Below are 17,904 nucleotides of genomic sequence, written 5' to 3'. Positions count from 1 at the left end.
AATAAACATCAGAATAAGTCCTTGAGGTTGTCACAGACATTCTCTCAGATATGCCAGACAAGCTGTACTTGCTACCTGGGGGTCTAAAACGCTGATGAAACTGATATTCGGGTGACACTCAAGTCAAGTGGACCCAATTTCGGGGAAGTCCGGACGGTCTGTGACAGCCAAATTCTCTGCTTGCACCTTCATGATGGTGGGACTGTTAGTAATCCTGGGTATAACCTCCATGCACAAGTACATGGTGGGTGACCACCCAGGTGTGAACCAACGTAAGCAGGGGTCGAGGTGTGGCGCCCACACCACATGGAGTAACGCTGCCCCTCTATGTTACCAGGCAGTACTAGGTGGTAGATGACTCTCATCAACCGGTGAAATACCACCACTTTGCTTATTGGAGGCTTGAAGTGGTGGAACCCATGTTTAGTCTCTAGAGCTAAGTTCCGGTCAACCCTTCCCTATCTCTTCCATCATGCAGTATGATTGATGACTTTTGAGGTTATGATGACCGTCGTGGCGAGATCCAATATTCCTTACATTTCGAATGTACAGCTCTAAAACAGTGTTCGCAGGCAGGCCGCTAGTTAGTACACCGGACTGAACCTATTGGTAACTTTCTAGGAGGCTTCCGGATCAGCTGGTGTATAATCTTGCTAGCTCTACTCTGCCAGATAGTCACTGGAGGGAGTCCGAGTAGTGTGTATGCAGGGAGCATTGTCAAGGCCACGTTATGTCAAGGATCTGGGTATATTCTAACCACGTGTACGCCATATCCAAAAATTTCATTACTTCATACAGCATGTCCCACTCACTTTTTCTTACTATTGAATACACCATGAATTGTTAAACTAATAGAGCAAGCTTATCTGCGAAAAGATCTCTGCTCCCACCTCTGTCCAAACCAGATGGTTCTGTCGTCACTTCAAGCCAAGGATAAAGCTGACCTGCTAGCAACCCATTTGTCTTCCAGCTCATGTATTAATGATCTTGGTAAAACACCTCCCACAATTCCCAACACGCTCCATTCAATGCCTCCTGTGGTTTTCCGTCAAAAGGATATCAGAAGGATTTTGATGAATCTTGATGCTAAGAAAGCTCCAGGTCCTGATGGTATTTCTCCACTTGTTCTCAAAACCTGTGCTCCTGAACTTACGCCCTTTCTTATTCCAAAGGTGTTTTTCCTTCTGCTTGGAAATTTGCTCATATCCAGCCAGTTCCTAAAAAGGGTGACAAATCCCTCCCATACAATTATTGTCCCATTGCAATTACTTCTACTCTTTCAAAACTAATGGAGAAATCAATTAACCGCCAACTCCTAAACTAGAAACCTTCCGTCTGATCAACGATCGCCAGTATGGATTCCGTCAGTGTCGATCCACTGGTGATATTCTGGCTTATGTTACCCATATATGGACTAATTCAATGGAAAGGTTCAGTGAAACACAAGTAGTTGCTCTTGACATCTCAAAGGCTTTTGATCGTGTTTGGCATAAAGGTCTTCCAAACAAGCTTCCATCTTATGGTTTGCCAACTCTTTTTAGTAATTGGTTATCCAGTTTTCTCTCTGATCGCTCACTGAGGCTGATGGTAGATGGCTCTCTGTCTTCTAACTTCTCCACTAATGCCGGTGTCCCCCAAGGTTCAGTTCTTTCCCCTACTCTTTTCCTCTTGTATATTAATGACCTTCTTCCATTGACTGGAAATCCTATCCATAGTTTTGCCGATGATAGCACATTGCATTCCACTTTCCATTTTGAGAAACCTTGTCCTGCTCAATCAGCTTCAACTTCTCGAAAATCTGCTACCAATTCCTTAAATGCCGATCTTCAGGTAATTCTCCAGTGGGGCAAAGACAACTTAGTTGATTTCAACCCTTCTAAAACTCAGTCTTGTCTTATATCTCGCAAAAAGCATTCTTCTGCTCCTATGCTTATCTTTAGTGACACTTCGATTTCTAGGCAAAATGATATGTCTCTTTTTTGGGATTACCCTGACTTCTAATCTCTCTTGGCACAAGCACATTACAAATATTGCTTCCTCTGCATCTAAAAAACTTGGTTTTCTCTTTCGCTCTCGGCATCACTTTTCTTCCAAATAGCTGCTCATTCTGTATAAATCGCAAATCCGCCCTGACATGGAATATTGTTCCCACATCTGGGGTGGTGCCCCCAAAACCTCTCTCAGGCTTCTTGATTCCATTCAGAAGAGGGCAGTTAGGTTAATTAATGATTTATCTCTAACAGAGTCTCTCCCCTCGCTTTCTCATAGACATACTGTTTCTGCTGCATGCCTCTTCTACAGGTACTTCAATGGGCACTGTTCCTCTGAATTGGCTTCTATAATTCCCGCTCTCTCTCTCTCTCTCTCTCTCTCTCTCTCTCAAAACGGTCCAAACACGTGCCGCCACCAGCCAACATCCATTTACTGTCCAACTTCAAACTCACAGAACCAACTTTTCATCTTCCTCGTTTATTCATTCAACTGCTTTTCTGGAACAACCTTCCTTCATACGTATTTCCTGAAAATTACAGTCTACAGGAGTTCAAGTCCAATGTCAACAAATATCTTCTTTCGTCTTCTCAACCTCCAACCGAAGCATGCTATTAAGTACTATAGGTTCTAATACCTCTTGTGTTTGATGTTTACATAAAAAAAAAATAAATAAATAAGAAAACAGAAAGTGCAGAAAGATAGTTAAATAAATCCTTTGGATTAAATGACAAAAAGATATTTATAAAGTTTTTTAAGTCTTTTTAACTTACACAGCTGAGGGCTTTTAATGAAATAATGGAATTCATCAAACAATGAAATATTTAGAAAAGAGAGCTTTAAGAAAATGAACAGAAGCAAAGGAGACAATTTCACAAATGAAGAAACTTTAAGATGGATGGCATGTCAGACAGGATGGAAGAAGGGTTGTTAGTTAATCAGATATCTGAAGCAAAACTAATGATAATAGAGAATGCCTGCCTGGAAACAGATGTAACTGGGAGGTTGTCAGGGAATCAAGTATCTTGAGACCTGCCCAAGTGATTCAGATTCCCAGAACAGAGTAGTCAAGTGCATACTGCTCAGGTTCAAGAACATTTAGTTTTACTGGCAAATGGGTATCATTTTGTGTAATGAAGATAGGTGGACTAGAAAAAGGATGTGTTTGTCAGGAGCAACAGTTGATGATATTACCAACAGATTTTCAGATTTTTAAAGAGGGATGAGAGTAAATAGATCATTATTATTCATGTGGGGACTAATGATATTAAACAAACATGATTTGTTAGGCAAATATAGGACCATGCTAAAAAATGCTGCAAGTTGGGTCTGAATATGTACGGGTCTGCAATTCTACCCAGACACAATGGGGGAGATTTTTATCAGTGTGGCACAATTGTAGGTAGAAGAAATCTATTTTGTAGAGATGGTATTCATTTGAACAAAGGTTCAAATTTGAACAACAACAACAGAGGTGGACAGATGAAATTCACGAATTCATGGGTAGTAAATGAATGGCCATTGCACCAAACAGAAGGAAATGGAAAGTTGCTGGAGAGGCCTTCATCCTGCAGTGGATTGAAAATGGCTGATGATGATGAACAAAGGTGGTGCAAAGGTTTGTGAAGTATCATTGAGGATATCTTAAGTATTCAGGAAAACTGCTGGTTGGGGATAGGTCAAGGGTGATATAGACAAGCATTTATCTGATGATATGGGTCAAAGTAAAGCTTACACATATCTCAAGAATTCTTGTTTGCTGCAGCAATAGCCAAGGTGGGCAAAACGTTCTGAGAGCAGCAACATTTGAAATAAGAAGGATAATAAAGCTAGAGAAACAAGCATAAATAACTTCAAGGAGTGTATCAGGGTGATAAACTATAGAAGAATACTATATTAAATGTATCTACAGTAATCAATAAAATGGGTAAAACACTGAACTCCCAGTTAGGACAACTAATGCTGACATAAAAGGAAATGTGGTACCACCCAGACATTGGGGATGATAAGTTCCACTATAGAATACCTATAAAGCAATAAACAAAGAAGCCATGAATGCATATATTGTAAAGAAATATAGCACGAGAAGGATGCAAGGTGGATGAATATGGAGCTGGCCAGTCTAATATAGCAGGAAAAAGATGGCATGAGAAAATTACAAAGAGATAAAAAGTACTGAGGCCCACAAGAGCTACAAGTTGATCCATAATAGTACATTGAAAAAGTTAGTGGCCAAGGCTGAGTAAGAAAATATACTGGCTAAAAGAGCAAAGAATGGGGACAAAATTTTTGATGGATGTGAATAAAAAGAAGAAAAAAATTAATCACACTGGGTCAGTATGCAATGAGTGTGGGACAGTCTTAGATAAGCTAGCCAATGTTGCTGATGAAATGAATAAGTACTTTTCGTTGGTCTTTACTGATAAAAGACCCTTCTGAAGAGATACTGGAAAAGATACTGTGCAAGTGATACTGGAAAGCATGAAATTATCAATATTATTAGCAATTAGCAATATAATCTCAGATTATTTATTAGAAAAACTTTCAAGCTTAGGGGCAAGTAATGCCCCTAGAGTTGATGGCATATACCCATAATTTTGAGAAAGGCAGTCAGAGAGTACACTGAACCATTGATATTAATTATGAAAGCATCAATGGATTCATGAGAGATTTCTTTGGATTGGAGAAGTGCCAAGGTATCACCAATACATAAAGGTGGTTCAAAGAGAGAAGTTGGTAACTACAGACTGGTTAGTCTGACTTCGGTGGTAAGAAAAATCTTAAGGGCAATGATCAAAAGTGCATTCCATGGACATTTACACAGAAATGGCATACTGAAAGATACAGCATGAAAATCATGTTGTGTGTTTCGGAATGAGCTGTATGTAGGGAACAATTTTGCACAGTTTATTTGGATTTTAGAAGCCATTTGATTAAGACTCTCATGAGAGGTTACTGTATAAGCCAGATGATATTAAGATTACTGGAAAGATTCTATGATGGATCACAAGATGGCTGCAGAGTTGAAGGCAGAGCGTTGTAATTAATGGTTATTCTTCTGATTGGTGTAACATCAGAAGTGGGATCAAGAATCAGTTCTTGGACCACTGTTGTTTCTGATTTTCATAAATTACATCGACAAAGGGATTAAGTAAAAATTTGAAGATAATGTAAAGACTGGTAGAGTCGTTAATGATCAGTGCCTTGCAGTGCTCCTACAGGATGACATGAACAGCTTCAAGAATGGTCAGAAAAGTGGCAGTTATGTTTTAATAGCAAAATGTAAGCTCTTATACTTGGGGAATAGCAACCCCAAAATAACTTCTACACTTGGTAGGGTTCAATTATAGACAGTAGATGAAGAATGGAACTTTGGAGTTAAGATACGAGCATATATGAAGTTCTCTGAGCAGTGTAAACAGGTGGCCAGGAAAGCCCATGGTGTACTTTCAATGATTTATTGAACAATAGCTTGTAGAGATAAGGAGGTCATAATCTCACTGTATAAGTCAAGTGTAAAACTGTACTTAGAATATTTTGTCCAAGTATGGAGATCTCATCTAAAAAAAATGTTGAGCTTCTTGAAAGGATCCAAAGATGGATAACTCACATTTTGAGATCAGATAAAGGACAACCATACAAGGAAAAACCTTGATTACATGGGCTACATAGCATGGTAACTAGGCACCTTAGAGAGGACCTGATTGAGGTTTATAAGACTCTGAGAGGAGTTGGTAAAATGAATGAAGGCAAAATTTTCACTGGCATAAAGAATTCCAAAACTAGGAGCCATAAATTCAAATTACAGAGGAATAGGTTTAGAGTGGATTGTAAGAAGTTCTCTGTTCTCTTTTACCCAGCAAGTTGTTGATTACTGGAACAAGTTGCCTTTGAAGGTAGTTTAGGCTAACAGTTTGAAGAAAGCCCCATACCATGTATATGGCATATAATTTTATCCTTAAGAATGATTAAATTCATACTTTATTATCTAAATCTGGTAATGATCATTAGAGAATGTATTCAAAAGTAATAAATATAAATAGCATACCTGATCCAACCGGTGAATTCATTTCAAATTCTGGCAAATTGGGAAAAAGGTGAATTGCATAAAGCAGCCTTAATCGAGTGTCCATATCTGCACGGCCCATGAGAGCAAAGGCCCGTATAAATTCCAGAAAGTTAATTTGGTTGTCCTGATTTTCATCCAATATCTACGTTAGAACAAGTTGTATTTTTTTACTGTTTATCCATGCAATCCTCCTTAATAAAAATTTCTCAAATTGCCAATCATTTCTTATAATTTTACAAATGGAGAGCCTATAAGCAAAATGTTATTGAATTTTTTTAATGTTTATCTAATAAATTTTCACATCATATAAACTACCTAAAGTTACCTTTTATACACCTTGTCTTCATGTATTAATTAAATTTCTTTACTGCTGCTAAGTATGGTACATGTACTAGGAACAATAATACTCACCACGGCGACATGGCCAGGAATACATGTGATTAAAATTGGGAAAAGGAAAAGTTACATAGGAAATTATAAAGAGAAAAAAATTAATATCGTAGCACAAATCAAGAACAATTAAAAACAATGGTAGGGAAGTTGAATCAAAATCAAACCATGGATTATTGTTGCTGCTCAAAAACAAGGCACGGTAGGGATTGGAGATGTGGATGACTGATGTCTATGTTTAGTAGTCTGGCACAGTTTAAGCCATAAGATTTGGAAGAATTTATTGCAGTCAACAGATGCAACCCACTCTAGGAGAATGCAATGGTATTTGTAAAGGATAGCCATTTTCTACAGGTTAATTCCAAGACAGAGCAGTGCCTGAATTTTGGGGAGTGCCTAGGCAGGTTGAAAACAATTACAAAATTTCAGATAGTTGTATTTGAGAATTAGTGTGGGGTCAGACCTCAAGGATGGCAGAGGGTTGTGCCACTGATAGAAATCCCAGATGTTTGTGAGGCTGAAGTAGATGCCCAAATATAAGCAGCATATAAAATAATCAGATAAACAGTGGTTTGAAGATATCTAGTAGCGGTTGCAGCATTGTTGGAATGAAGTAAGTGTTGCTTTACTCTCCAGCACAAGGTGATCAATATGCACACACAGCATACCTCCGGTATTCTGTGTGCACATAAAATCTCAGCTTTGGATCAAAATAGACACCAAGGTCCTTATGGCTGGTAACCAATGGAATGAGAGTTCCACAAGCTGATGGTGGGATTACTGTTGGTCACTGTTTCAATGAATAAATCATTATTTCAGATTTTGAAGGGTTCAGGTTTAACCCAAAATCTGCAATTAAGTTGAAAGAGTGGGCAAGCTCTCTGTGATTGAAGATGCAATTGCCTTTGGGATTGCAGACGGTGGGATTAAGGTAAGAAACTTTATATCGTCGGCATATATTAGAGCATTATCACGGGGACACATAAAAGAAATAAGAATGGCTGAGAAAAGGAGGCCAGAAAGGACACCACCTTGTGGGCATCTTGCAGTGATTTTCCAAGTAAAGTGGGACTTCTTCATTGTGTAGTGAACACTTCTTTCTATTCCTCAATAAGGCAGTAAAGAAGGCTAGTAGGTCGCCATTAATCCTGAAGAAGGATTGCAGGAGACTGAGAAGGGCTGTGATGTCTAAGCTGTCAAAAGCAGCTTTAATATCGGCATATGCAATAGCTAATTTGGATTTAGTTTCCAAGGATTAATGTCTGTGCCACCATGGGGTTTGTTATGGTGGAACTATTCACAACTGAGAAATGGAACTGTTTTGGTTTCTGTGGCATGAGCTGTTTGCTAAATGCTGGAAGGAATACCATTTATAGAAGTTTGAGGAGGGTGGAAAAGGTTGAGATTGGTCTGAAATCTTTTGGGCTTGTTGGCATTTGAACTTTAGGCAGTGGAGTCACAGAGTATTCATTCCATTGGGCAGGGAATACTAATGTGGAAAGAACTGAGTTGTAGATTGAGAGCAATGCATCAAGGATGTAGGGGCTGAGGCACTTAATTATGAAATGAGGTATCTTATCTCAGCCTGATGTACTAGATGGACTCGGAGTTTATAGCATTTATCAGATGCTGTCTGGTGATAGAAACTATGGAGAGGTCATCAGTACGAGCAAACTCAGAACATTGGAAAGGAAGTCCTGCAGAAGTGGAATTAGCTTTGAATCTTGCAATATAGTCCATCCAGTTATCTGGATCAAGATTTGAATTAATGATGCTGTGTCTGGAAGAATATGGCACTTTTCCTTTAGACAAGGTGGCATTGGTGTACTTCTTTATGGCTGATACTTTGAGTCAGTTGAAAATAGGGCTTACTCTGGAATACAGGATCCAATCTTGGTTGTGTCAGAGATTTTCCACTTCTTGTGAAGGTACTGCTTATTGTGAAAACTGCACATTAAATCTTTAGTCCACCAAGCTCTAGGTCTCTAGTTCTTGGAGAAATGCGTAAGGTTTTGGCTGATGCATAGAGGGCAATTGTATTTATCTACCTTGTGATTAGATTAACTGCAAGGATTGGATCACATCCATCAAGCACGTAGCATGGAATACACTATGCTGCCTTGAAACACTTATTGGGATCAAGAAAAGTTGGAGAAAATGATTTTCTTCTGCACAGTATTATGACAATTGAAGCTGGGCATAGGCAGTAAAAGAAGTAATGCAATTGGGTCGTAATCTGATTTGAAGGACGTTTCTGGTGGAACCTCAACTCTGCAAATGCCTGAACATAGAATCAGGTTGAGACGTTTAGCACCTCTAGGTTCCTCATTGATAATTGTAAAATTTAATGGACAGAGATGATTCATTAGCTGCTGAAGGACAGTATTAGTATTAGCAATGGCCACATGGTACAAGGAAGCTTATGCTGCACCAGCCAAAAAAATAAAATAAATAAATAAAATAATAATAAGAACAAAATTAATAATAATTAATAAGAGAAAAGGAAATGGACAACCTATGCATTTCCCTCCTCCCATAGATAATTATCCAGCTGACCTTTGAATTTCCCCAAACTGTCAGCCTCTACCACCCATGTACGTAACTTATTCCAGTAATTTATAACTCACTGGCTAAAATAAAACTTCCTGCAATTAAGTCTAAACATCTCCCCCCCCCACGTAACTTGAAATTATGGCCCCTTGTTCTAGAATCATTTATAACTGCGAAAATTTTGTCCCCATTCATTTTGCTTATGCCTCAATCAAGTCTCCTCTAAGATGCCTGGTTTCCAAGCTCTGCAACCAACATATTCGAAGTCTTTCCTCATATGGATGCCTTTTTTCTGACCTCACCAGGCGAGTTACCCATCTTTGGACCCTTTCAAAAAACAATGTCTGGGGCTCAGATGCGGTGGAAGGATAAAATCGGCGCAGAGAAGGTGAGTAGCGGAGGGGTGTAACTTCCTCGTTATCCAGCCAGTAGCATCATCAATTGTTGCAATATTTGGAAAGGAGAAATGATTGCCGCTAAATCAATTAAACAGGCATAAAATTTCGCAGTCACGAGTACTGCTTCATAAAATAAGGAGTTGCTAGATATGAAGTGTACAAATTTCAGATCGGAATCCTTGATGAAGCTGGCAATACCAATGCATCTGGACCGAGATCTTGAAATGAAGAACGATGAAAATCTAGCAGTAGGAATACAGGCAACTGACTCTTAGTCAGGTTCAAGACATGTTTCTGATAGGCAAATTACATCTACGCTGTTGGACAAAAGGAATAGTTCGAGGGTTTCAAGCTCCAGACATTTTGGCAGAAAATTCTAAGAGTGCACTGAAAGGGAATTTTTATAAGTGCTGATCATCTGTTGATGATTTCAGATACCTCAACAGATTAGGTCTAGTGGAAATTATACTCTGAATTGGTAATGATTGAAAAGGAGAGTTATGAGGTATCACATCAGCATGTTTAAATAAGCAATAGCTGGGGCAAGAAAGTGACTGGAGCTGGATGCAGCGGTTTTCGACAGTTGACAGATACTAGGGCAATTTCGCAATCTGTTAGTCATGCGGGGGGGGGGTATCATCTGCTGGTTTTGCAAGATGAAGTTGCAGTGAATGGTTTTGGGCCTCCCTGCTCATAAAATGGTCAGATCTGTTGCATCCACGTCAGTGTGGCCAACTGGCCACACACACACTGATGTGAATGCAACAACTACCACAAACCACTTTAAAGGAAGAGTAATTCAGCATTTTCTTGAGTAAATTTGCCAATACTTTGGTATGCAATTCTTTACCCTTTGCATCTCAATATCATCAGCTGTTGTCAGTGGCCCCAGTCAGGAAATAAAAAGGCTTGTGATGGGAGGTGGAAAGCTTGTTCATTGGTCTCAGAATAGAAGATTGGAGGTACCAATCCTAATTTGAAATTCTTTCCTTGATCTTAGCAGGGTGACTCTTAATTTGAGAAGGAAACCTGTAGTAATGAGGATTCTGATTAGCTGTCGATTGAGGAGACAAAACAGAGTGGGTAGCGGCGATTTCAGCCCAAGCTAGTTTGTTTGTGATGGGTGAGTGATGGCTGTCTGGATATTTTTCTGAAATATCATTTTATGACCATGAGCTATATTAATATCATATCAGTACAAAAGCAAAATGCAAACTGACTGACTTGAAAATAAGCTTTCAACATTACATGCACCCTTATACTTGAAAACAATGCAGTTAAATAAAAAATGTAGTAACAATTGTAATCTTACTATTCACAAGCACAAAATGAAACTGTTGAAATTCTTATATAGCTATGACATATACTCTATTCAAAAGATAAACAGAACCGCTAATTGTAACTTTGGAACTTATATTGAAAAATGCATACTGATCATGACAGGCCTATCAATAAATCCATAAAAGGCAGATGTAAAATTTATGGGTAAATTTGTAAAAGTTGTTGGATATAATATTCTTCTAGGTATTCAGCAGTATATAATGATTAAAACAATAACCAAAAGATAAATTACCTTAAATATCCTGAGTGCCAATAAATTTGCTCTCTGACTATGCCCCCAAGGTGACAGCAACATAAAAAATAGCTTGAATTGTTCATAGTCCAGGCGATAAAGTTCATAAAAAGGAAGGGTAGGATCATATTTGTCTTGATTAGTAACAGACTGAGATCTTCCCCAGTATTGTTTGCTGAGCTGCTCTTCCTAAGATGGAAAAATAAAATGATTAATTATCAACCATAACCAGTAGTAACACTGAACATATTGTCTATTTTTTCATATCTCTCTCTCTCTAAGAACACAGTAATTAATGACAAAAGTAATAATTAGTAACAGCATGAGTTCACTGTGTATTTTGCTCCTTCATTACTGCAGGCTGAAAGCATTCAAGAGTTCAAAAAATTTGCACTATATAAAAGAGAGATTCTGATATAAGAAATGTAGAGCAGATTGTGCTTTAACTTAGAAAAATAATACACGTACAAAAAAAACACAGCAAAGCAAAAAATCAGATTACAAAATCTAATTTTTAGTCCAATTAATAATAAATTAGATTACAAAATCAGCATGGCTCACACCTGTAAGCAGAAAAACCTATTTTTTGGAGAAGAGTACATTTGTACAAAGGTGATGAAAGGATTCTTGATAATATCATTGAAAAAGCATTCAGAGATAAGATGAATAGGGCTAAATTAGCAATTAGCATCAAGGGTTCCTGTTTGTGGCTGCAAAAGCTGATGCCAGCAACATGCTGAGGGTGGTAATATTTCAAAAGAATGGGAAACTAATGCTAGACAATACAAGAGGGGATATAAATCTAAGCTGAAGAGAGATGGTTGCAGGAATTTGTGTAGAAATTTGACTTCAGCCAGCAGGTAGTTGATTGTTGGAATAAACTTCCATCTGATGTTGTGGAAGTAGGTAGACTGAATAAATTTAAGAAAGAACTAGCCAAATTATTAGAGGATGGATAAGTGGTATGAGAAATTTTTTTTTTTTTTTTTTTGTCCTTGTATCATTTCCCACTACCAATACTAATAATATATTGGTAGCTACTGTGGCTATGGTAAAGTTGGAAGTATTGTGAATAAAATGAGTGGATTTGAATTTCTGGTTAGGACAACTAACACTGATATAAACATATCATGACTAATGGAAATGTAGTGTTATTCAGAAATAGGGAATGGTAAGCTTCATTCTGGGAAGTATAAAGTATTTAGGAAAGGTAGACAACATAAAAGGAGTGGAGGGGGGGGGGGACAACGCTTCTTATCTAAAGCAGCAGCATGCAAGAGTGAATGTCTTATTATGGGTGACTTGTATTTTCCACTTACTGATTGGAGACATCGAGAGAAAACTCACCACAGGAACAAACTTTATAAATAACCTATGTTGGTTTGTTATTACTTGTATGATGCCATCATGGTACAGATACTACAGGAACTATCAGCAGGCAATGATCATAAGAGAGCCAGGAAAAGCATATGATAGCTCAGGGTGCTACAAAGCTGCTACCAACTGAGGAGATAGCACACAAAGAGCAAATACATTAGAATTACATATCTGCAAGCAACAATAGTCACAGAAGCCATGAATGCATATATATACCACAAGATGGATGAATAACAAGCTAGTCAGCTTAATATGGCAATAAAAGATGTAATGAGTAAGTTAGAGAGTGAAGAAAAGCAATGAAAAGCACTGAAGCCAGATTGAGGAACTGTTTATTAGAAAAACTTTCAAACTAAAAGGAGAGTCAGTTTGCTGGAGTTGATGGTATATATATCCAGTAATTTTGAGGAAGGCAGCAAGAAAGTGCACTGAACAGTTAAAATTAATTATGAGGGTATTATTGGACTTGAGTATGATTTCTTTGGATTGGAAAATTGCCAACATATCAGAAAGGCAGTTCTAAGAGTGATGCAGGTAACTACTAACTGGTCAGTCTGACTTTAGCGGTAGGGGAAAATCATGGAGGTAATAATCAAGAATGCAATACAGGATCATTTAGAAAGAAATAGAATTCTGAAGAAAACAGCACTGTTTTGTGAAGGGGAAAATTGTTTAACCAATCTGGTTAGTAATTTTGATATAGTCACTCATGAACTGGATATAATTTTGACATTGTTTATTTAAATTTTAGCAGAGAATTTGACTCAGTCCTGTATAACAGGTTATTGTATAAACTGAAACATGGGATCATGGGGGTGGCTGCAGGGAGGATGAAGAGAGTCGTGATTAATGGCTACTATTCAGTTTCTACAAACATCAGATCTGTGGTCCACCCAGATCATACTGGGAACACTTAGTTCAATTTTTCTTAAATGACACTGAAAAAAAAAAATAATAAATAAATACAAGACAAGATATCAAAATTTGCTTATGATGTCAACATCAGGAGAGCAGTTTGCTTGGCAGTTCTGGTGGGTCATCTGACAGGAGAGAGACCAAAATAATAATTGTGTTAACTGTTAATTAATGATTAAAAATCTTTTTAAAAATAAATATAGACAAACTTTTATTTAAAGGGTGTCTGAAGAGGATTTTATGGTTTTTTCGAGTAAATGAGTGTAAGAACCTTTCATGCCAGCTGCCACCATCTGCAAATATTCAAAAAATCAGAGTTGTGGAGCACATGAGAGGTGCAGACACTAAGTTTTGAAATATGTTTGTTCACAGTTCAAAGTTATTTGCTTTTCCTCTCCCACTACTTTCATACTGCCCTACCATTATTACCTGGACACCCCTCCATTGAGCACTCCCTCCGATCATGCCCTACCTAAATACCACATGTCAGGCACAACTATAAATATGCTTGTAGGTCTGAGGAGATAGCAGTACAATTGTGAATGAGGGATGATGTAATTGACAGAGTTAAGAACCCTCTGGTGAAGAATGATATGGTTCCACATATGCAATCAGTATGTACATAACATTTCAACAGCACTGGAGATCCATTGTTGTACATATTCTACCATTCTGACAGTCATGCCTGGGTGTGGCAGATGCCCAAAGAAAGCTACCTGCTGGACTGCACTGTCTTGACGTTGAAGTTTTGTGGAGGCAGTATGATGGTTTTAGGTTCTGGTGCTGTTTTAGCTTGGGACCATTGGTTGTTTTGGACAAAACAATAAATGTGTCTAGATGTCCTGGACAATAACATATTACCTACATTGTGGCATCACTTCAGGAAGGCCCACACTTATATCAGCATGACAATGCTCTGTATCATACTGCTTGCATTGTGACAGACTGGATCGAGGACATAGGCATGAAAAAGTTGGACCAGCCAGCCCACAGCACTAAGCTCAATCCTATAGGGAATCTTTGGGATAAACTGGATCATCAGGTGCATATCAGGAGACTCTGCAACAAAAAAACATAGCTGAACTGGTAGCTGCTTTCAAAATTGAATAGTGAAAAATATTAGTAAACATTTACAAAAAAACTGGTGGAAAATGTTCCATGGAGACTATAGTCTGTCATAAAGGCTAAAAGGTTTCAGCAAGTTATTAGTTTGCCTGTAAATAAAGGTTATTTGTATATATGCAGGTTCAGATATTAATGGTAGGGCAATATATATCTAGTAAAGTCTTACATGAGTTGTTTTTGAAATATTTTTCCTTTATTTTTCTGCACAATAAAGACAAAAACATGAAACTCAAAGATGTCAACTATTTGGAATACACACACACACACACACGTTTTTTTTCATTTTTGTAAAAATATTTATATAAATAACAAAGAGAAATATATGCTGGTGCATATAATTGAAATTGTGTACTTTCCAATTTATAAGACCACATAAATCAGAAAGCAGAAGCAACTAATAGATTCGCGTTTATCTTTTATATGTAAAAAAATATATTTTATTTTATTTATTTTTTATTTTATTTATTTTTTATTTTTTTTCATTTTCAGGAAATTTTTTTTGGTATATAAATGTGCAAAAAACACAGTATATTTTTAAATATATATATATATATATTTTTATTAATAAAATTTACATAACAATAAGCATTGAAATCAATTAAGAAAAGATGAAATATTAGTATTATCAAAGCAGAATTCCAAAAAAAATCACAAAACTTTTTTCCTGAAATTAAAAAAGCCATAACAATCAGTATCAAACAGCACTTCTTCAGGACAACTTAGATAGGCTTCCGGGATGGTCAAAAAAGTAGCAGCAGTGTTTTAATAAAAAAACAGAATAATAATACTGACATTAATTATAGCCTGATGAATTCTATTTACTGGTGATACTAATCTAATATTAAAAATAGTAAAAGCTTCTTTTTAAGTAACTCATTAAATAATTCACTTTTGCATCTATGTAACATTTTGAATGATTCTTTCTTCCTGTATTGTTTGTAAATTTCATTTTCTATTATTAATAGACAAGCTGGATTTATTTGCATCTATGTAATGTTTTGTTTATTCTTGTCTATTTATTCAAGCTATTTAATAATAGATAACTTATTTGAAAAGAAGTTCTTGCTAATTTTAATATTAAAAACAGGTGAAGAAAGAGATTTAGATATTACAGTATGTATGGACATGAAGTTCTTTGTGCAATGCAGACGGGTAGCAAGGAGAATCTATGGTGTCATATCAATAATTTATCAAATGTTTGGGCAACTTTAAAACTGCATTTGGAATACTATGTCCAAGTATTAATACAGCAGCTAAAAAAAACCAGACATCAAGCTCCTTTTAACATTTCACATATTATTTCCCATAAATAATATCATTTTACATATTATTTCACAAAATATTTCCCATATTTTGTCCTTTCAAGGGAAAGGACAAAATATGGGAAATACACCAGTGAGATTAGCAAAAGGGGATCCATGTGCGGAGACTTCAAATATGTGGGCTACAGCACTTGGTAACAAGGCACCTGAGAGAGAGGACTTAACCAAGACATATCAGAAGAATCTCTTTATTGCAATGCTTAGAATGATAATTTACATAATAGTAGTTGCAACAGCCTGTCACGGCACAGTGGCCATGGGTTAACAATGTACTACAGAGAATTATTACCTCAAAAGTCAAAATACATAAATAAATAAGGCTCTGGGAGGTTAAAGTAAAATGAATAATGCAAAATTTTTGCTTTTATAAATGATTCTAGAACTAGCAACCATAAATTCAAATTACAGGGGATTATTTTTAGACTGTACTGCAGGAAGTTTTAAATTGGAGAATACTGGAATGAGTTGTCTCCATTAACAGTTGAGGCTGACAGCTTGACAGTTCAAAGGTCAGGCAGATTTTTTTTTGGTGCAGCAAAAGCCCAGGGCTTCTTTGCACTGTATGCTTAACACCGGTACTATTTTCACCAATAAGAAATTTTATACATTTAACATCAAAGTATATTAATATGAAAAATATCCACTGTAGGAATTTTCTTAAAATGTTAGCACCTAATCCAAAAAGTATTCAGATACCTCTTCACAAATATTCCTTAATGTACCACTCTCCACAAAAATAAGGTATTGTGCATGCATATTAGTTCAGACATACCAATATAAATCTTGTGACTTAGGCTGTGCAACAGCAGGAAATCCCACTATGGATCATGGATTAGAACTTAGACTTTTAACGTGGGGTGATGGCTGAATAGCACATTAGTAACCTTTCTGTACATGGAATTGCAACTTGCTAAATTTCCCAAAACCCATCGCAGTGGATGATTATTCAAAAATGAAAGATTATAGCTTGTACCATAATGGGAGGGGGGGAACAGGTGTGGACAGCCTCACAAATCATGGAATGTGTTCAGCAAACCATAAAGAGTTTCTTATGACTTGCATGCATGTTTGGATGTGCAGGAACATCTTTCAGTACATCAACCATCGAGAGGGAGCTGCACAGCTTTGGGTTCAATGATATAGAACCTACCCATTAGCCTAATATCACAGTTGCTAATGCAAATGGTGTTTGGTGTAGTGCCATTCCCAACATTCGTGGATTCTATAACTGTGGCAAATGGTGTCTGTGTAGTTTTGAATCCCACTACATGATATAAGGAACTTCATGAAAAATGTGTATTGTCTTAATCACAAGGTTTGGTTCAAACTGTCTTATGATATGGGGTTGTTTCAGCTCATTCAGACTTTGTCTTTGGTAGCAGTGGCTAAAACTATGAAGTCCATGCCTACTTGGACAGTTATACACTACCCACACTGACGGTACTAGGGAAATAGGTCTTGTCAGTATTAGCACAATGTTCCATGCAATACAAGAATCATATAGGACCTAATCTATGGATGATGTTAAAAAGATGTACTGGCTGGCTCAGAGCACAGGCCTCAATCCCACTGAACACTTGCAGAATGAGCTGGTATGATAGACTAGGCTGTGGCCAAAATGGCCTTCTTCCAAACTAGCACTGCCAGCTATAGGGTGAATGGAGGTGAATTCCTGCCAATACCTATTGGAGGTTGCTAAAAAGTAAACCAAGGAGCAGTGGACTTTTTGTAACTACCTGGGTGTCTGAATACTTTTGGTCATATAACATATAACATTTGAATACATTCAAAAAATTTATTCAAAAAGATGTACTCTTTGAATACGCTGGATTGGAAACATACCTTAAGGAGGGTATATATTTCTTGGAGTTCTTTCATTTTGAAGCAACTATTTATTAAAGTGTCTGACATCACACTTCTTACCACATTTTTCATAGTGGTGTCTTCTAAGACCTAAATAAAAACAAAATAACTTAAAATATCAGAAAGACATTTTATAGTAGAGTATCATTTAATTCAAACATGAAAAACATAGGAAACTTTCTGACGAATAGTCAAATGCAGGTTATTACAATCTTTGAAACAGCATAAATATAATGCTTCTTTGCATTAACTTTTGCAGTCAGCCATTGGGGTATGATGTGCTCAGACTTATGCTCTTTTATAAACAACAAATGTCCATGTAAATTGACCTAA

The 17,904-nt window shown here is 37.0% G+C and overlaps 1 protein-coding gene across 1 annotated transcript in view; it reads right to left on the bottom strand.

Annotated features, from left to right (window-relative positions):
• Tbc1d8-9 (TBC1 domain family member 8/9) overlaps nt 1–17,904 on the bottom strand; it is a 303,090-nt gene that overhangs the window by 55,894 nt on the left and 229,292 nt on the right. Inside the window, exons 22-24 of the mRNA XM_090371383.1 lie at nt 17,551–17,661; nt 10,970–11,158; nt 6,038–6,200 (exon numbers count right to left, since the gene is read on the bottom strand). Of these exons, the coding sequence (XP_090227509.1) occupies nt 6,038–6,200; nt 10,970–11,158; nt 17,551–17,661 (463 nt within the window). The remainder of the gene's footprint in view (nt 1–6,037; nt 6,201–10,969; nt 11,159–17,550; nt 17,662–17,904) is intronic.

Source organism: Mastigoproctus giganteus, chromosome 4 (genome assembly GCF_048544385.1).
Source record: "Mastigoproctus giganteus isolate SK-2022 chromosome 4, ASM4854438v1, whole genome shotgun sequence".
Taxonomy (NCBI): Eukaryota; Metazoa; Arthropoda; class Arachnida; order Uropygi; family Thelyphonidae; genus Mastigoproctus; species Mastigoproctus giganteus.
This window is presented reverse-complemented; position numbering and strand designations above follow the sequence as displayed.